Here is a 22,712-nt window from a genome sequence, read left to right on the forward strand (position 1 = left end):
TGGGAGGGAGGGAGGGAGAACTGTAGTGTCACTGAACCTCGACCGGTACGTGAACTGAAGTGGATGCTGATCTAATCAGAATATAGGCCTACTGTAATTTGGACATTAATTATAATACAAGACAATAAAGACAGCAAACCATATTCATTCTCTAACATCTTATTAAATACTTTTAGGAACAAAGAATATAACATTTTGTTGCTACTATTAGTATACACTATGCCTGGTCCAGAAATGTTCAGCACACTGTAGTCAATTCAATATACATTTATATATTTGAACATCTGTTTAAAGTTTCTCATCTTTTTCTTGAGTTCTACTGATGCTGTATTAACATGAACAGAAAACAATGTTAGAAAAATACAGTATGAAAAAGTTCTAACAAAAGCATTCCACCAGACTAATTCAGAAAAAAGAAACAGAAAACCTCATTTATTTTTTTCTCTTAAATAAAAATGTAACAAAATGGTGCGCTTTGCAGCATGATGATTTAAGATTAAAATGCATGATTCATTTCTTGCAAACATGTCGTCTGTAAAACAAACAATTATGTATAAAAAGAAAAACAAGAAGAAAATAGAAATTGAAAAAGATAGAACACTTGAGATAGACAAGTATATTCTCCAGGTAGCTTCCCTTTCAAAGCAACAGAAAGGGAGCGGTTTGTTTGTGTAATAAACCAGAACGTTCTCTAGGACTGTCAGGTAATAAACCAGAACGTTCTCTAGGACTGTCAGGTAATAAACCAGAACGTTCTCTAGGACTGTTAGGGCTCTGTGGGCAGAGTCTGGGATGGAGAGGCCCGCGTTTCCTGGTTACAGATTAATATTAATATTCTCAGATTACACATCCACGTCAATGGAGATTAACACTCTAATCAGTGTCTGAGGTCGACTGGCTCGCCAGCTTGCATCAGAAGGACAGGGTCTTAGGAAGGTGGCCAGCAGGTGTCAGCTCTGTACTCAGAGAAGGAGCAGGTGCAGGACACTGAACCAGAGAAGGAGCAGGTGCAGGACACTGAACCAGAGAGGACAGCAGGAGCGGACGGGGGAGGAGGAGGAGGGGAACGAGGAGGAGGAGGAGGAGGGACATGGTGGAAACATATCTGCTAGTTGCATTAAATGAGGTGATGTCTTAGAGCCAGCATGATAGAAAATGCATGTGTGTGAGTGAGTGTACAGTACAAAGGAATTCACCCCAAGAAGTGCCAAACTACCCCCCCCCTCCCCCCACCTAAACTCTCCCCCTCTGAAGAGAGGGCACTGAAAGAGCAGCTTTGATGTGACCCCATGTTCTTTACAGCTGGTGAATGAACAGGGCCGGGCTGCATCAGCATGGCACAGTCACACCATCACCTGACACAAAAACTGCTTCCACCTCTCCCTCCTCCCCCCTCTCTCCCTCCTCCCCCCTCTCTCCCCCTCTCTCTCCCTCCTCCCCCCTCTCTCTCTTCCCCCCTTTCTCTCTCTCTCTCTCTCTCTCCTTTCACTCTCTCTCTTCCTCTCTCTCCTGCTCTCAGACCTTGTCTGTAGCTGCTAGACAGGTCCAGTTGCCCTCAGGACACACTTCATGTTCTAAGAACACATTCTACTCAAGTATACTGTTGTGTGACGCAAAAACCACTCAACTCAACCGTCAACCTTGTAAGTGAATGTAGGTCCATATAGGTTTTGATTGGTGATGGTGACTGTCTACCCCGTTTAGAGGTGTAGTTAGTGCCTTCTAGCCCCGGCCCCTCAGAGCTCAGACACACTGGCTCACACACAGAGAAGGCCCTGCTTCAGAGCCCTGCATTCTGATACCATAACATGCATGGAATTAACCTTTAAAAGCACCTTGTGTCATTGATCAACGATGTGTGGGAGAATGTTGGTTTTGCCCCGACCGGCCAATCAGAGGCACTCTCTAGAACTGATGCTGAGGCCAGTAACCACGGCGACTACACAACATCCCCAGATTGGCAGACGGCACGGTAAACTCTACGTGACAGATCCACACAGACCGAACTACGCTTCACATAAAACGTCAACAAACATCGACTCGATTTACTTATAAATAAATAAATAAAAACAACAAATGAGAAAAAAGCTGATCCATCTGCAGCCAATGCTGAACCAGCGACTCTCACCAGCGTCTTTTAAAGTCGTCATCTTGGTGTAGCAGAGACAGGGAGGGACTGAGCGGAGGAACGAAGGAGACTCAGTCATTAGTATTTGAGTTCAGTATAGATCAACCATACAGGATGCATGTGGTCACATCCTCCAGTAGGAGTCAATACCATACAATAGGGGACAGCACTTCCTGTGTCAACATTCTCACTTCCTGTTGGCCAGGCTAACCGTTGGGCACGTGCCTTCTGTCAAACAAACTAACCCCAACTCTAACCCTGACAACTGTCAAAAAAATGAACCCTAACCCACCCAGTCAAACTCAGAACTCAGAACGAGAACTGACACGTTGCAAGAACGAGGATTTCGCAATGTGTGTAATGAAGGCTGTAAATAAAGTTAGATTTGAATCTGAGGGGAGGGGCGGGGTGTGTGAGGATGGGGGTGGGGTCAGGGGGCGGAGTGTGTGAGGATGGGGGCGGGGTCAGGGTGCGTAGGGGGCGGGGTGTGTGAGGATGGGGGCAGGGTCAGGGTTCGGGGGAAGGCGTTCGGAGGGTAGCATCTCGATCCACAGACAGTTGACAAGGTGAACCATGACATCACAAACACAGTCATTAAAGTCAAGTGATCCAAAGTCACAATAATCAATAGTTGAGCTCAGGTGCAGAGACTGCACAGTCTGGGAGCCATGGAGAAAACAGCCCACCAACACACACTCACACACGCGCACACGCACACACTTCCCCTACCATGTTTAACCTGAAGACTAAGGGTGCGTCTTAGTGGATGAGAGGGCAGAAGGCCTCGTAACAGTCAGCGCCCCGGAGGATCCTGGGGGATTCTGGCTCCGCCTCCCCTCCGACCGGAGCTGTAGTTCTGGGCAGAACAGTGAGTAACAAAGTCTGTTCTGACGTCTCCTCCTCCTCAGGGATCCTGGGTAAACTGGTGGGCGTACAGGGTCCTGTGTGCAGTGAAGCACCTTGCTGAGAGTAGTATGCAGGTTGAGTATATGCAGGTTGTGGTAAGTATCGGGACACGGCTACAGGTGCGCGCTGCACAGTCTGTGAAACAGTCAGGTTGACCGGAGCTGACCAGCACAGATAAGATGACCACAGCATCATCAGAATGCGACAGAGGCAGAGGAAGATGACATCATCAGACTGGGACAGAGGCAGAGGAACATGACATCATCAGACTGGCACAGCGGCAGAGAGGGCCGGAGCCGTAGTAACAAACACGGTATCTAATCTATGGGCAGGACACAGACCAGCGAGACCAGACTCTGTGCAAAACACCTGGTTGGTCTCTCTTCTCGTCTCTCTCTGTCATTCACGCATGTCCAGGAGCAGCATGTTTGAAAACGCGTCTCTCCAGGTCCAGTCTCTCCAGTCCCTGGTCTCTCCCGGCCCCTCGGGGGATACATATTGAATTGAACCTCTTCCCTCTCCGTACTGTACCAACTTTGCACTGCCGCTACCCATTTAGGCAAAACCGTCGCCATGGCAACAGACTGAAGTCGGCCATCGATGCCGCTGGCGTTGTTCATCCTCTGGCTCCGCCTACAAAACTGATCATCCTCTGGCTCCGCCTACAAAACTGATCTACAGCAACGCCAGGACGCCCAGGCCACTCACACACACACACTACACCAACACCAGCAGGGAACTAGAGAGGGATCTACACTTTACCAACATCTTGCACTGATTGATGTGAGTGATGTGATCGATGTGACTGATTTGAGTGATATGATTGATGTGATCGATGTGATCGATGTGATTGATGCGATTGATGTGATTGCACACACTGCAAACCAAGTGCTTGTCATTCTGTGCTAAAGCAAAAGTCAGAGGGGGGGGGGGTGGCCATCGGGAGGAGGAGGGGCCTAGTTACATCAAGGTTGGTTAATAATGATGAAAGAGTTAATACTGACAGTCAAGCCTGAAAGCTGATAGGCTGATGAGATGAATATGCTGACCAGTATTTGACCATTGTGACAGAGATGTGAGAGATGTGACAGAGATGTGACAGAGATGTGAGAGATGTGAGAGATGGGGGAGCAGCAGTCTGGGCCTCTGTCTGTTGGACACACCATCACTCAGATTTAATATCTCTATGACTGTTACCATGGTACCAGGACTAGGGGCTTGAGATGACCAGACTGGGGTCAAATAGTATTTGAAACCTTTTCAAATATTTTGAGCGTTTGCTTGAGTCTTCCTGGAGTGTCAGGCGGGTGGGGTTTCAACCTTTGGGGGCAGTCCATTGGTTCTATTGTGCAAGGCAACATCAGCCAAGCACAGATAGGTATTTTGAATGATTTCAAATAGTATTTTGCCCCTAATGTTCAGGTTCGGGACATGCTGAGATGAGCTAGTCTATTGTGCTTGTTGACGTGGATTGTTGTTTGTTTGTTGTCATGTTGTTTGTGGTGATAACAGATTGCCGTTGTGTTACCATGGCGCGTTGGTGGATGTACAGTAGAGAGGTGAAGGCGGCGTGGAGGGGCGGGGCCTCAGAGAGAAATTATCAGTGTGAATCTCTTGACGACAGCAACATAAAACATCACAATCACTGTGCATAAGGTCCATCAGCAGGCCTCTGGTCACCACGCCCTGGCCAGGTCACATGCATCCAGCAGAGCGCGCATGAGGGGCGTGGCTATTCAAATGTGATTATACCATAAGTCTGCAGGCAGGTGACCAATACGGTGAGATTTTGCATAAAGCTTCTCAGATTTGCATCATCATCAACATCAACTTAATTTCCCATGAATCACTTGGGGCAGTCCGGGTTTGCTGACTGACTGTCCGCGTCCAGTTGGGTCTGTGAACTGTTAACCATGTGGCTTTGAAACTTTTGCTTTGAATGAGTCGTCTGTCTGTCTGTGCAGGTGAGTGAAAACACAACCCCACTGTGAAGCAATCTGTGCTCACGCTCACGCACGCGCGCACACACACACACACACACACACACACACACACACACACACACACACACACACACACACACACCCACACCCACACACACAAACACTAGGAATGATATCTAGAACATGCCTATGTCATCAGCTAGATCATGCTAGTTACAGCATGGGTATGCTTGAACAGACAGGAGCAAGCTACACAGATATGGGGTTGTGGTGTCACGCTGCCCTGAATCCTCCCTCCCTGCGCTGCTATACCCTGCTGTCCTCTGGGGCCCCGCCCCCCTCTATCCCCCGACCCCGCCCCCCCCGGGCCCGGCAGGCCCCTGGCCCCGCCCCCCAGCGGTAGCCGGTGAAGGTGGGGCTGATAGGAAGGTACTGGAAGGCGCTGTGGCGGCGGAGGAAGTCCATGCCAAACGGGAGGTCGTAGGAGCGCAGCCCCTGCTGCTCCGCGGCGCTGGGGCCGGACCCCTGCGTCAACTTCCTGATCCCCCGCTCCTCCGCCGTGCCTGGGGGACAGTCACAATACAGACACACATGAATATTCAGGAGGGGCGGGGTTTAGAGGTATGAATATTCACAATACAGACAGGTATGAATATTCACAATACAGCCAGACAGGAATATTCAGGAGGGGGTGGGGTATAGAGGTATGTGTTCGGTTATTTTGGTTTTTCTTCTTTACCTAGTTTATTCTCCATTCTTGACCTAGTTTACTCTACATTCTTTACCTAGTTTACCCTACATTCTTTACCTAGTTTACTCTACATTCTTTACATAGTTTACTCTACATTCTTGACCTAGTTTACTCTATATTCTTTACCTAGATTACTCTACATTCTTTACCTAGTTTACTCTACATTCTTTACCTAGTTTACTCTACATTCTTTACCTAGTTACTCTCTTTACCTAGTTTACTCTACATTCTTAACTTCTCTACATTCTTTACTTAGTTACTCTACATTCTTTACCTAGTTACTTTACATTCTTTACCTAGTTACTCTACATTCATTACCTAGTTTACTCTGCATTCTTTACCTAGTTTACTCGACATTCTTTACCTAGTTTACTCTGCATTCTTTACCTACTCTACATTCTTTACCTAGTTACTCTACATTCTTTACCTAGTTTACTCTACATTCTTTACCTACTCTACATTCTTTACCTACTCTACATTCTTTACCTAGTTACTCTACATTCTTTACCTAGTTTACTCTACACTCTTTACCTAGTTACTCTACATTCTTTACCTAGTGTACTCTTCATTCATTACCTAGTTTACTCTACATTCTTTACCTAGTTACTCTACATTCTTTACCTATTTTACTGTACATTCTTTACCTAGTTACTCTACATTCTTTACCTAGTTTACTCTACATTCTTTACCTAGTTTACTCTACATTCTTTACCTAGTTTACTCTACATTCTTTACCTAGTTTACTCTACATTCTTTACCTAGTTTACTCTACATTCTTTACCTAGTTTACTCTACATTCTTTACCTACTCTACATTCTTTACCTACTCTACATTCTTTACCTAGTTACTCTACATTCTTTACCTAGTTGACTCTACATTCTTTACCTAGTTACTTTACATTCTTTACCTAGTTACTCAACATTCATTACCTAGTTTACTCTGCATTCTTTACCTAGTTTACTCGACATTCTTTACCTAGTTTACTCTGCATTCTTTACCTACTCTACATTCTTTACCTAGTTACTCTACATTCTTTACCTAGTTTACTCTACATTCTTTACCTACTCTACATTCTTTACCTACTCTACATTCTTTACCTAGTTACTCTACATTCTTTACCTAGTTTACTCTACACTCTTTACCTAGTTACTCTACATTCTTTACCTAGTGTACTCTTCATTCATTACCTAGTTTACTCTACATTCTTTACCTAGTTACTCTACATTCTTTACCTATTTTACTGTACATTCTTTACCTAGTTACTCTACATTCTTTACCTAGTTTACTCTACATTCTTTACCTAGTTTACTCTACATTCTTTACCTAGTTTACTCTACATTCTTTACCTAGTTTACTCTACATTCTTTACCTAGTTTACTCTACATTCTTTACCTAGTTTACTCTACATTCTTTACCAACTCTACATTCTTTACCTACTCTACATTCTTTACCTAGTTACTCTACATTCTTTACCTAGTTGACTCTACATTCTTTACCTAGTTACTCTACATTCTTTACCTAGTTACTCTACATTCTTTGCCTAGTTTACTCTACATTCTTTACCTAGTTTATTCTCCATTCTTGACCTAGTTTACTCTACATTCTTGACCTAGTTTACTCTACATTCTTTACCTAGTTTACTCTACATTCTTGACCTAGTTTACTCTATATTCTTTACCTAGTTTACTCTACATTCTTTATCTAGTTTACTCTACATTCTTTACCTAGTTTACTCTACATTCTTTACCTAGTTACTCTCTTTACCTAGTTTACTCTACATTCTTTATCTAGTTTACTCTACATTCTTTACCTAGTTTACTCTACATTCTTTACCTAGTTACTCTCTTTACCTAGTTTACTCTACATTCTTAACTTCTCTACATTCTTTACTTAGTTACTCTACATTCTTTACCTAGTTACTTTACATTCTTTACCTAGTTACTCTACATTCTTTACCTAGTTTACTCTGCATTCTTTACCTAGTTTACTCGACATTCTTTACCTAGTTTACTCTGCATTCTTTACCTACTCTACATTCTTTACCTAGTTACTCTACATTCTTTACCTAGTTTACTCTACATTCTTTACCTACTCTACATTCTTTACCTAGTTACTCTACATTCTTTACCTAGTTTACTCTACATTATTTACCTAGTTACTCTACATTCTTTACCTAGTGTACTCTTCATTCATTACCTAGTTTACTCTACATTCTTTACCTAGTTACTCTACATTCTTTACCTAGTTTACTCTACATTCTTTACCTAGTTACTCTACATTCTTACCTAGTTACTCTACATTCTTTACCTAGTTACTCTACATTCTTTACCTAGTTACTCTACATTCTTTACCTAGTTTACTCTACATCCTTTACCTAGTTTACTCTACATTCTTTACCTAGTTTACTCTACATTCTTTACCTAGTTTACTCTACATTCTTTACCTAGTTTACTCTACATTCTTTACCTAGTTTACTCTACATTCTTTACCTAGTTTACTCTACATACTTTACCTAGTTACTCTACATTCTTTACCTAGTTACTATACATTCTTTACCTCATTACTCTACATTCTTTACCTAGTTTATTCTACATTCTTCACCTAGTTTATTCTACATTCTTTACCTAGTTACTCTACATTCATTACCTCGTTACTCTACATTCTTTACCTAGTTTACTCTACATTCTTTACCTAGTTTACTCTACATTCTTTACATAGTTTATTCTCCATTCTTCACCTAGTTTACTCTACATTCTTCACCTAGTTTACTCTACATTCTTTACCTAGTTTACTCTACATTCTTTACCTAGTTTACCCTACATTCTTTACCTAGTTTACTCTACATTCTTTACCTAGTTTACTCTACATTCTTGACCTAGTTTACTCTATATTCTTTACCTAGTTTACTCTACATTCTTTACCTTGTTACTCTACATTCTTTACCTAGTTTACTCTACATACTTTATCTATTTACTCTACATTCTTTACCTAGTTACTCTACATTCTTTACCTAGTTACTCTACATTCTTTACCTGGTTACTCTACATTCTTTACCTCGTTGCTCTACATTCTTTACCTAGTTTACTCTACATTCTTTACCTAGATACTCTACATTCTTTACCTAGTTTACTCTACATTCTTTACCTCGTTACTCTACATTCATTACCTCGTTACTCTACATTCTTTACCTAGTTACTCTACATTCTTTACCTAGTTTATTCTACATTCTTTACCTAGTTACTCTACATTCTTTACCTAGTTTACTCTACATTCTTTACCTAGTTTACTCTGCATTCTTTACCTAGTTTACTCTACATTCTTTACCTAGTTTACTCTGCATTCTTTACCTAGTTTACATTATTTACCTAGTTACTCTACATTCTTGACCTAGTTTACTCTACATTCTTTACCTTGTTACTCTACATTCTTTACCTAGTTTACTCTACATACTTTATCTAGTTACTCTACATTCTTTACCTAGTTACTCTACATTCTTTACCTAGTTACTCTACATTCTTTACCTGGTTACTCTACATTCTTTACCTCGTTGCTCTACATTCTTTACCTAGTTTACTCTACATTCTTTACCTAGATACTCTACATTCTTTACCTAGTTTACTCTACATTCTTTACCTCGTTACTCTACATTCATTACCTCGTTACTCTACATTCTTTACCTAGTTACTCTACATTCTTTACCTAGTTTATTCTACATTCTTTACCTAGTTACTCTACATTCTTTACCTAGTTTACTCTACATTCTTTACCTAGTTTACTCTGCATTCTTTACCTAGTTTACTCTACATTCTTTACCTAGTTTACTCTACATTCTTTACCTAGTTTACTCTGCATTCTTTACCTAGTTTACATTATTTACCTAGTTACTCTACATTCTTTACCTAGTTTACTCTACATCCTTTACCTAGTTTACTCTACATTCGTTACCTAGTTTACTCTACATTCGTTACCTAGTTTACTCTACATTCTTTACCTAGTTTACTCTACATTCTTTACCTAGTTTACTCTACATCCTTTACCTAGTTTACTCTACATTCTTTACCTAGTTTACTCTACATTCTTTACCTAGTTTACTCTACATTCTTTACCTAGTTTACTCTACATTCTTTACCTAGTTTACTCTACATTCTTAACATAGTTTACTCTACATTCTTACCTAGTTTACTCTACATTCTTTACCTAGTTACTCTACATTCTTAACCTAGTTACTCTACATTCTTTACCTAGTTACTCTACATTCTTTACCTAGTTACTCTACATTCTTTACCTAGTTACTCTACATTCTTTACCTAGTTTACTCTACATTCTTTACCTAGTTTACTCTACATTCTTTACCTAGTTTACTCTACATTCTTTACCTAGTTTACTCTACATTCTTTACCTAGTTTACTCTACATTCTTAACTAGTTTACTCTACATTCTTTACCTACTCTACATTCTTAACCTAGTTACTCTACATTCTTTACCTAGTTACTCTACATTCTTTACCTAGTTACTCTACATTCTTTACCTAGTTTACTCTACATACTTTACCTAGTTACTCTACATTCTTTACCTAGTTACTCTACATTCTTTACCTCATTACTCTACATTCTTTACCTAGTTTATTCTACATTCTTTACCTAGTTTACTCTGCATTCTTTACCTACTCTACATTCTTTACCTGTTACTCTACATTCTTTACCTAGTTTACTCTACATCCTTTACCTAGTTTACTCTACATTCTTTACCTAGTTTACTCTACATTCTTTACCTAGTTTACCCTACATTCTTTACCTAGTTTACTCTACATTCTTTACCTAGTTTACTCTACATTCTTGACCTAGTTTACTCTATATTCTTGACATAGTTTACTCTACATTCTTTACCTAGTTTACTCTACATTCTTTACCTAGTTTACTCTACATTCTTTACCTAGTTACTCTCTTTACCTAGTTTACTCTACATTCTTAACTTCTCTACATTATTTACTTAGTTACTCTACATTCTTTACCTAGTTACTTTACATTCTTTACCTAGTTACTCTACATTCTTTACCTAGTTTACTCTGCATTCTTTATCTAGTTTACTCGACATTCTTTACCTAGTTTACTCTGCATTCTTTACCTACTCTACATTCTTTACCTAGTTACTCTACATTCTTTACCTAGTTTACCTAACATTCTTTACCTACTCTACATTCTTTACCTACTCTACATTCTTTACCTAGTTACTCTACATTCTTTACCTAGTGTACTCTTCATTCATTACCTAGTTTACTCTACATTCTTTACCTACTCTACATTCTTTACCTAGTTACTCTACATTCTTTACCTAGTTACTCTACATTCTGTACCTAGTTCTCTCTACATTCTTTACCTACTCTACATTCTTTACCTAGTTTACTCTACATTCTTTACCTAGTTTACTCTGCATTCTTTAACTACTCTACATTCTTTACCTGTTACTCTACATTCTTTACCTAGTTTACTCTACATCCTTTACCTAGTTTACTCTACATTCTTTACCTAGTTTACTCTACATTCTTTACCTAGTTTACCCTGCATTCTTTACCTAGTTTACTCTACATTCTTGACCTAGTTTACTCTATATTCTTGACATAGTTTACTCTACATTCTTTACCTAGTTTACTCTACATTCTTTACCTAGTTTACTCTACATTCTTTACCTAGTTACTCTCTTTACCTAGTTTACTCTACATTCTTAACTTCTCTACATTATTTACTTAGTTACTCTACATTCTTTACCTAGTTACTTTACATTATTTAACTAGTTACTCTACATTCTTTACCTAGTTTACTCTGCATTCTTTATCTAGTTTACTCGACATTCTTTACCTAGTTTACTCTACATCCTTTACCTAGTTTACTCTACATTCTTTACCTAGTTTACTCTACATTCTTTGACTAGTTTACCCTACATTCTTTACCTAGTTTACTCTACATTCTTTACCTAGTTTACTCTACATTCTTGACCTAGTTTACTCTATATTCTTGACATAGTTTACTCTACATTCTTTACCTAGTTTACTCTACATTCTTTACCTAGTTTACTCTACATTCTTTACCTAGTTACTCTCTTTACCTAGTTTACTCTACATTCTTAACTTCTCTACATTATTTACTTAGTTACTCTACATTCTTTACGTAGTTACTTTACATTCTTTACCTAGTTACTCTACATTCTTTACCTAGTTTACTCTGCATTCTTTATCTAGTTTACTTGACATTCTTTACCTAGTTTACTCTGCATTCTTTACCTACTCTACATTCTTTACCTAGTTACTCTACATTCTTTACCTAGTTTACCTAACATTCTTTACCTACTCTACATTCTTTACCTACTCTACATTCTTTACCTAGTTACTCTACATTCTTTACCTAGTGTACTCTTCATTCATTACCTAGTTTACTCTACATTCTTTACCTACTCTACATTCTTTACCTAGTTACTCTACATTCTTTACCTAGTTACTCTACATTCTGTACCTAGTTCTCTCTACATTCTTTACCTACTCTACATTCTTTACCTAGTTTACTCTACATTCTTTACCTAGTTTACTCTACATTCTTTACCTACTCTACATTCTTTGCCTAGTTACTCTACATTCTTTACCTAGTTACTCTACATTCTGTACCTAGTTTTCTCTACATTCTTTACCTAGCTACTCTACATGCTTTACCTAGTTTACTCTACATTCTTTACCTAGTTTACTCTACATTCTTTACCTACTCTACATTCTTTACCTAGTTACTCTACATTCTTTACCTAGTTTACTCTACATTCTTTACCTAGTTTACTCTACATTCTGTACCTAGTTTACTCTACATTCTTTACCTAGCTACTCTACATTCTTTACCTAGTTTACTCTACATTCTTTACCTAGTTTACTCTACATTCTTTACCTACTCTACATTCTTTACCTAGTTACTCTACATTCTTTACCTAGTTTACTCTACATTCTTTAACTAGTTACTCTACATTCTTTACCTAGTTTACTCTACATTCTTTACCTAGTTTACTCTACATTCTTTACCTAGTTTACTCTACATTCTTTACCTAGTTTACTCTACATTCTTTACCTAGTTTACTCGACATTCTTTACCTAGTTTACTCTACATTCTTTACCTACTCTACATTCTTTACCTAGTTAATCTACATTCTTTACATAGTTTACTCTACATTCTTTACTTAGTTACTCTACATTCTTTACCTAGTTACTCTACATTCTTTACCTAGTTTACTCCACGTTCTTTACCTAGTTACTCTACATTCTCTACCTAGTTACTCTACATTTTTTACCTACTCTACATTCTTTACCTAGTTACTCTACATTCTTTACCTAGTTTACTCTACATTCTTTACCTAGTTTACTCTACATTCTGTACCTAGTTTACTCTACATTCATTACCTAGTTTACTCTACATTCTTTACCTAGTTTACTCTACATTCTTTACCTACTCTACATTCTTTACCTAGTTACTCTACATTCTTTACCTAGTTACTCTACATTCTGTACCTAGTTCACTCTACATTCTTTACCTAGCTACTCTACATTCTTTACCTAGTTTACTCTACATTCTTTACCTAGTTTACTCTACATTCTTTACCTACTCTACATTCTTTACCTAGTTACTCTACATTCTGTACCTAGTTTTCTCTACATTCTTTACCTTGCTACTCTACATTCTTTACCTAGTTTACTCTACATTCTTTACCTAGTTTACTCTACATTCTTTACCTACTCTACATTCTTTACCTAGTTACTCTACATTCTTAACCTAGTTTACTCTACATTCTTTACCTAGTTTACTCTACATTCTTTACCTAGTTTACTCTACATTCTGTACCTAGTTTACTCTACATTCATTACCTAGTTTACTCTACATTCTTTACCTAGTTTACTCTACATTCTTTACCTACTCTACATTCTTTACCTAGTTACTCTACATTCTTTACCTAATTACTCTTCATTCTTTACCTAGTTTACTCTATATTCTTTACCTAGTTACTCTACATTCTTTACCTAGTTACTCTACATTCTTTACCTAGTTTACTCGACATTCTTTACCTAGTTTACTCTGCATTCTTTACCTACTCTACATTCTTTACCTGTTACTCTACATTCTTTACCTAGTTTACTCTACATCCTTTACCTAGTTTACTCTACATTCTTTACCTAGTTTACTCTACATTCTTTACCTAGTTTACCCTACATTCTTTACCTAGTTTACTCTACATTCTTTACCTAGTTTACTCTACATTCTTGACCTAGTTTACTCTATATTCTTGACATAGTTTACTCTACATTCTTTACCTAGTTTACTCTACATTCTTTACCTAGTTTACTCTACATTCTTTACCTAGTTACTCTCTTTACCTAGTTTACTCTACATTCTTAACTTCTCTACATTATTTACTTAGTTACTCTACATTCTTTACCTAGTTACTTTACATTCTTTACCTAGTTACTCTACATTCTTTACCTAGTTTACTCTGCATTCTTTATCTAGTTTACTCGACATTCTTTACCTAGTTTACTCTGCATTCTTTACCTACTCTACATTCTTTACCTAGTTACTCTACATTCTTTACCTAGTTTACCTAACATTCTTTACCTACTCTACATTCTTTACCTACTCTACATTCTTTACCTAGTTACTCTACATTCTTTACCTAGTGTACTCTTCATTCATTACCTAGTTTACTCTACATTCTTTACCTACTCTACATTCTTTACCTAGTTACTCTACATTCTTTACCTAGTTACTCTACATTCTGTACCTAGTTCTCTCTACATTCTTTACCTACTCTACATTCTTTACCTAGTTTACTCTACATTCTTTACCTAGTTTACTCTACATTCTTTACCTACTCTACATTCTTTACCTAGTTACTCTACATTCTTTACCTAGTTACTCTACATTCTGTACCTAGTTTTCTCTACATTCTTTACCTAGCTACTCTACATGCTTTACCTAGTTTACTCTACATTCTTTACCTAGTTTACTCTACATTTTTTACCTAGTTTACTCTACATTCTGTACCTAGTTTACTCTACATTCATTACCTAGTTTACTCTACATTCTTTACCTAGTTTACTCTACATTCTTTACCTACTCTACATTCTTTACCTAGTTACTCTACATTCTTTACCTAATTACTCTTCATTCTTTACCTAGTTTACTCTATATTCTTTACCTAGTTACTCTACATTCTTTACCTAGTTACTCTACATTCTTTACCTAGTTACTCTACATTATGTACCTAGTTCTCTACATTCTTTACCTAGTTACTCTACATTCATTACCTAGTTTACTCTACATTCTGTACCTAGTTTTCTCTACATTCTTTACCTTGCTACTCTACATTCTTTACCTAGTTTACTCTACATTCTTTACCTAGTTTACTCTACATTCTTTACCTACTCTACATTCTTTACCTAGTTACTCTACATTCTTTACCTAGTTTACTCTACATTCTTTACCTAGTTTACTCTACATTCTTTACCTAGTTTACTCTACATTCTGTACCTAGTTTACTCTACATTCATTACCTAGTTTACTCTACATTCTTTACCTAGTTTACTCTACATTCTTTACCTAGTTACTCTACATTCTTTACCTAATTACTCTTCATTCTTTACCTAGTTTACTCTATATTCTTTACCTAGTTACTCTACATTCTTTACCTAGTTACTCTACATTCTTTACCTAGTTTACTCGCCATTCTTTACCTAGTTTACTCTGCATTCTTTACCTACTCTACATTCTTTACCTGTTACTCTACATTCTTTACCTAGTTTACTCTACATCCTTTACCTAGTTTACTCTACATTCTTTACCTAGTTTACTCTACATTCTTTACCTAGTTTACCCTACATTCTTTACCTAGTTTACTCTACATTCTTTACCTAGTTTACTCTACATTCTTGACCTAGTTTACTCTATATTCTTGACATAGTTTACTCTACATTCTTTACCTAGTTTACTCTACATTCTTTACCTAGTTTACTCTACATTCTTTACCTAGTTACTCTCTTTACCTAGTTTACTCTACATTCTTAACTTCTCTACATTATTTACTTAGTTACTCTACATTCTTTACCTAGTTACTTTACATTCTTTACCTAGTTACTCTACATTCTTTACCTAGTTTACTCTGCATTCTTTATCTAGTTTACTCGACATTCTTTACCTAGTTTACTCTGCATTCTTTACCTACTCTACATTCTTTACCTAGTTACTCTACATTCTTTACCTAGTTACTCTACATTCTTTACCTACTCTACATTCTTTACCTACTCTACATTCTTTACCTAGTTACTCTACATTCTTTACCTAGTGTACTCTTCATTCATTACCTAGTTTACTCTACATTCTTTACCTACTCTACATTCTTTACCTAGTTACTCTACATTCTTTACCTAGTTACTCTACATTCTGTACCTAGTTCTCTCTACATTCTTTACCTACTCTACATTCTTTACCTAGTTTACTCTACATTCTTTACCTAGTTTACTCTACATTCTTTACCTACTCTACATTCTTTACCTAGTTACTCTACATTCTTTACCTAGTTACTCTACATTCTGTACCTAGTTTTCTCTACATTCTTTACCTAGCTACTCTACATGCTTTACCTAGTTTACTCTACATTCTTTACCTAGTTTACTCTACATTCTTTACCTACTCTACATTCTTTACCTAATTACTCTACATTCTTTACCTAGTTTACTCTACATTCTTTACCTAGTTTACTCTACATTCTGTACCTAGTTTACTCTACATTCTTTACCTAGCTACTCTACATTCTTTACCTAGTTTACTCTACATTCTTTACCTAGTTTACTCTACATTCTTTACCTACTCTACATTCTTTACCTAGTTACTCTACATTCTTTACCTAGTTTACTCTACATTCTTTAACTAGTTACTCTACATTCTTTACCTAGTTTACTCTACATTCTTTACCTAGTTTACTCTACATTCTTTACCTAGTTTACTCTACATTCTTTACCTAGTTTACCCTACATTCTTTACCTAGTTTACTCTACATTCTTTACCTAGTTTACCCTACATTCTTTACCTAGTTTACTCTACATTCTTTACCTAGTTTACTCTACATTCTTGACCTAGTTTACTCTATATTCTTGACATAGTTTACTCTACATTCTTTACCTAGTTTACTCTACATTCTTTACCTAGTTTACTCTACATTCTTTACCTAGTTACTCTCTTTACCTAGTTTACTCTACATTCTTAACTTCTCTACATTATTTACTTAGTTACTCTACATTCTTTACGTAGTTACTTTACATTCTTTACCTAGTTACTCTACATTCTTTACCTAGTTTACTCTGCATTCTTTATCTAGTTTACTTGACATTCTTTACCTAGTTTACTCTGCATTCTTTACCTACTCTACATTCTTTACCTAGTTACTCTACATTCTTTACCTAGTTTACCTAACATTCTTTACCTACTCTACATTCTTTACCTACTCTACATTCTTTACCTAGTTACTCTACATTCTTTACCTAGTGTACTCTTCATTCATTACCTAGTTTACTCTACATTCTTTACCTACTCTACATTCTTTACCTAGTTACTCTACATTCTTTACCTAGTTACTCTACATTCTGTACCTAGTTCTCTCTACATTCTTTACCTACTCTACATTCTTTACCTAGTTTACTCTACATTCTTTACCTAGTTTACTCTACATTCTTTACCTACTCTACATTCTTTACCTAGTTACTCTACATTCTTTACCTAGTTACTCTACATTCTGTACCTAGTTTTCTCTACATTCTTTACCTAGCTACTCTACATGCTTTACCTAGTTTACTCTACATTCTTTACCTAGTTTACTCTACATTCTTTACCTACTCTACATTCTTTACCTAGTTACTCTACATTCTTTACCTAGTTTACTCTACATTCTTTACCTAGTTTACTCTACATTCTGTACCTAGTTTACTCTACATTCTTTACCTAGCTACTCTACATTCTTTACCTAGTTTACTCTACATTCTTTACCTAGTTTACTCTACATTCTTTACCTACTCTACATTCTTTACCTAGTTACTCTACATTCTTTACCTAGTTTACTCTACATTCTTTAACTAGTTACTCTACATTCTTTACCTAGTTTACTCTACATTCTTTACCTAGTTTACTCTACATTCTTTACCTAGTTTACTCTACATTCTTTACCTAGTTTACTCTACATTCTTTACCTAGTTTACTCGACATTCTTTACCTAGTTTACTCTACATTCTTTACCTACTCTACATTCTTTACCTAGTTAATCTACATTCTTTACATTGTTTACTCTACATTCTTTACTTAGTTACTCTACATTCTTTACCTAGTTACTCTACATTCTTTACCTAGTTTACTCCACGTTCTTTACCTAGTTACTCTACATTCTCTACCTAGTTACTCTACATTTTTTACCTACTCTACATTCTTTACCTAGTTACTCTACATTCTTTACCTAGTTTACTCTACATTCTTTACCTAGTTTACTCTACATTCTGTACCTAGTTTACTCTACATTCATTACCTAGTTTACTCTACATTCTTTACCTAGTTTACTCTACATTCTTTACCTACTCTACATTCTTTACCTAGTTACTCTACATTCTTTACCTAGTTACTCTACATTCTGTACCTAGTTCACTCTACATTCTTTACCTAGCTACTCTACATTCTTTACCTAGTTTACTCTACATTCTTTACCTAGTTTACTCTACATTCTTTACCTACTCTACATTCTTTACCTAGTTACTCTACATTCTGTACCTAGTTTTCTCTACATTCTTTACCTTGCTACTCTACATTCTTTACCTAGTTTACTCTACATTATTTACCTAGTTTACTCTACATTCTTTACCTACTCTACATTCTTTACCTAGTTACTCTACATTCTTAACCTAGTTTACTCTACATTCTTTACCTAGTTTACTCTACATTCTTTACCTAGTTTACTCTACATTCTGTACCTAGTTTACTCTACATTCATTACCTAGTTTACTCTACATTCTTTACCTAGTTTACTCTACATTCTTTACCTACTCTACATTCTTTACCTAGTTACTCTACATTCTTTACCTAATTACTCTTCATTCTTTACCTAGTTTACTCTATATTCTTTACCTAGTTACTCTACATTCTTTACCTAGTTACTCTACATTCTTTACCTAGTTTACTCGACATTCTTTACCTAGTTTACTCTGCATTCTTTACCTACTCTACATTCTTTACCTGTTACTCTACATTCTTTACCTAGTTTACTCTACATCCTTTACCTAGTTTACTCTACATTCTTTACCTAGTTTACTCTACATTCTTTACCTAGTTTACCCTACATTCTTTACCTAGTTTACTCTACATTCTTTACCTAGTTTACTCTACATTCTTGACCTAGTTTACTCTATATTCTTGACATAGTTTACTCTACATTCTTTACCTAGTTTACTCTACATTCTTTACCTAGTTTACTCTACATTCTTTACCTAGTTACTCTCTTTACCTAGTTTACTCTACATTCTTAACTTCTCTACATTATTTACTTAGTTACTCTACATTCTTTACCTAGTTACTTTACATTCTTTACCTAGTTACTCTACATTCTTTACCTAGTTTACTCTGCATTCTTTATCTAGTTTACTCGACATTCTTTACCTAGTTTACTCTGCATTCTTTACCTACTCTACATTCTTTACCTAGTTACTCTACATTCTTTACCTAGTTTACCTAACATTCTTTACCTACTCTACATTCTTTACCTACTCTACATTCTTTACCTAGTTACTCTACATTCTTTACCTAGTGTACTCTTCATTCATTACCTAGTTTACTCTACATTCTTTACCTAGTTACTCTACATTCTTTACCTAGTTACTCTACATTCTGTACCTAGTTCTCTCTACATTCTTTACCTACTCTACATTCTTTACCTAGTTTACTCTACATTCTTTACCTAGTTTACTCTACATTCTTTACCTACTCTACATTCTTTACCTAGTTACTCTACATTCTTTACCTAGTTACTCTACATTCTGTACCTAGTTTTCTCTACATTCTTTACCTAGCTACTCTACATGCTTTACCTAGTTTACTCTACATTCTTTACCTAGTTTACTCTACATTCTTTACCTAGTTTACTCTACATTCTGTACCTAGTTTACTCTACATTCATTACCTAGTTTACTCTACATTCTTTACCTAGTTTACTCTACATTCTTTACCTACTCTACATTCTTTACCTAGTTACTCTACATTCTTTACCTAGTTACTCTACATTCTGTACCTAGTTCACTCTACATTCTTTACCTAGCTACTCTACATTCTTTACCTAGTTTACTCTACATTCTTTACCTAGTTTACTCTACATTCTTTACCTACTCTACATTCTTTACCTAGTTACTCTACATTCTGTACCTAGTTTTCTCTACATTCTTTACCTTGCTACTCTACATTCTTTACCTAGTTTACTCTACATTCTTTACCTAGTTTACTCTACATTCTTTACCTACTCTACATTCTTTACCTAGTTACTCTACATTCTTAACCTAGTTTACTCTACATTCTTTACCTAGTTTACTCTACATTCTTTACCTAGTTTACTCTACATTCTGTACCTAGTTTACTCTACATTCATTACCTAGTTTACTCTACATTCTTTACCTAGTTTACTCTACATTCTTTACCTACTCTACATTCTTTACCTAGTTACTCTACATTCTTTACCTAATTACTCTTCATTCTTTACCTAGTTTACTCTATATTCTTTACCTAGTTACTCTACATTCTTTACCTAGTTACTCTACATTCTTTACCTAGTTTACTCGACATTCTTTACCTAGTTTACTCTGCATTCTTTACCTACTCTACATTCTTTACCTGTTACTCTACATTCTTTACCTAGTTTACTCTACATCCTTTACCTAGTTTACTCTACATTCTTTACCTAGTTTACTCTACATTCTTTACCTAGTTTACCCTACATTCTTTACCTAGTTTACTCTACATTCTTTACCTAGTTTACTCTACATTCTTGACCTAGTTTACTCTATATTCTTGACATAGTTTACTCTACATTCTTTACCTAGTTTACTCTACATTCTTAACCTAGTTTACTCTACATTCTTTACCTAGTTACTCTCTTTACCTAGTTTACTCTACATTCTTAACTTCTCTACATTATTTACTTAGTTACTCTACATTCTTTACCTAGTTACTTTACATTCTTTACCTAGTTACTCTACATTCTTTACCTAGTTTACTCTGCATTCTTTATCTAGTTTACTCGACATTCTTTACCTAGTTTACTCTGCATTCTTTACCTACTCTACATTCTTTACCTAGTTACTCTACATTCTTTACCTAGTTACTCTACATTCTTTACCTACTCTACATTCTTTACCTACTCTACATTCTTTACCTAGTTACTCTACATTCTTTACCTAGTGTACTCTTCATTCATTACCTAGTTTACTCTACATTCTTTACCTACTCTACATTCTTTACCTAGTTACTCTACATTCTTTACCTAGTTACTCTACATTCTGTACCTAGTTCTCTCTACATTCTTTACCTACTCTACATTCTTTACCTAGTTTACTCTACATTCTTTACCTAGTTTACTCTACATTCTTTACCTACTCTACATTCTTTACCTAGTTACTCTACATTCTTTACCTAGTTACTCTACATTCTGTACCTAGTTTTCTCTACATTCTTTACCTAGCTACTCTACATGCTTTACCTAGTTTACTCTACATTCTTTACCTAGTTTACTCTACATTCTTTACCTACTCTACATTCTTTACCTAATTACTCTACATTCTTTACCTAGTTTACTCTACATTCTTTACCTAGTTTACTCTACATTCTGTACCTAGTTTACTCTACATTCTTTACCTAGCTACTCTACATTCTTTACCTAGTTTACTCTACATTCTTTACCTAGTTTACTCTACATTCTTTACCTACTCTACATTCTTTACCTAGTTACTCTACATTCTTTACCTAGTTTACTCTACATTCTTTAACTAGTTACTCTACATTCTTTACCTAGTTTACTCTACATTCTTTACCTAGTTTACTCTACATTCTTTACCTAGTTTACTCTACATTCTTTACCTAGTTTACCCTACATTCTTTACCTAGTTTACTCTACATTCTTTACCTAGTTTACCCTACATTCTTTACCTAGTTTACTCTACATTCTTTACCTAGTTTACTCTACATTCTTGACCTAGTTTACTCTATATTCTTGACATAGTTTACTCTACATTCTTTACCTAGTTTACTCTACATTCTTTACCTAGTTTACTCTACATTCTTTACCTAGTTACTCTCTTTACCTAGTTTACTCTACATTCTTAACTTCTCTACATTATTTACTTAGTTACTCTACATTCTTTACGTAGTTACTTTACATTCTTTACCTAGTTACTCTACATTCTTTACCTAGTTTACTCTGCATTCTTTATCTAGTTTACTTGACATTCTTTACCTAGTTTACTCTGCATTCTTTACCTACTCTACATTCTTTACCTAGTTACTCTACATTCTTTACCTAGTTTACCTAACATTCTTTACCTACTCTACATTCTTTACCTACTCTACATTCTTTACCTAGTTACTCTACATTCTTTACCTAGTGTACTCTTCATTCATTACCTAGTTTACTCTACATTCTTTACCTACTCTACATTCTTTACCTAGTTACTCTACATTCTTTACCTAGTTACTCTACATTCTGTACCTAGTTCTCTCTACATTCTTTACCTACTCTACATTCTTTACCTAGTTTACTCTACATTCTTTACCTAGTTTACTCTACATTCTTTACCTACTCTACATTCTTTACCTAGTTACTCTACATTCTTTACCTAGTTACTCTACATTCTGTACCTAGTTTTCTCTACATTCTTTACCTAGCTACTCTA

The 22,712-nt window shown here is 36.1% G+C and overlaps 1 protein-coding gene across 2 annotated transcripts in view; it reads right to left on the reverse strand.

Moving 5' to 3' along the window:
• Positions 1 to 1,484: 1,484 nt before the first annotated feature.
• The window catches only part of slc23a2 (solute carrier family 23 member 2), a 94,658-nt gene continuing 73,430 nt past the window's right edge, over positions 1,485 to 22,712 (reverse strand). For both annotated transcript variants that reach the window (XM_084439807.1, XM_084439808.1), the window contains one exon: positions 1,485 to 5,540. In XM_084439807.1, the coding sequence (XP_084295933.1) occupies positions 5,284 to 5,540 (257 nt within the window). In that variant the 3' untranslated portion in view covers positions 1,485 to 5,283. The remainder of the gene's footprint in view (positions 5,541 to 22,712) is intronic.

The sequence above is a fragment of the Borostomias antarcticus genome (assembly GCF_949987555.1).
Source record: "Borostomias antarcticus genome assembly, chromosome: 6".
NCBI classification, from domain to species: Eukaryota; Metazoa; Chordata; class Actinopteri; order Stomiiformes; family Stomiidae; genus Borostomias; species Borostomias antarcticus.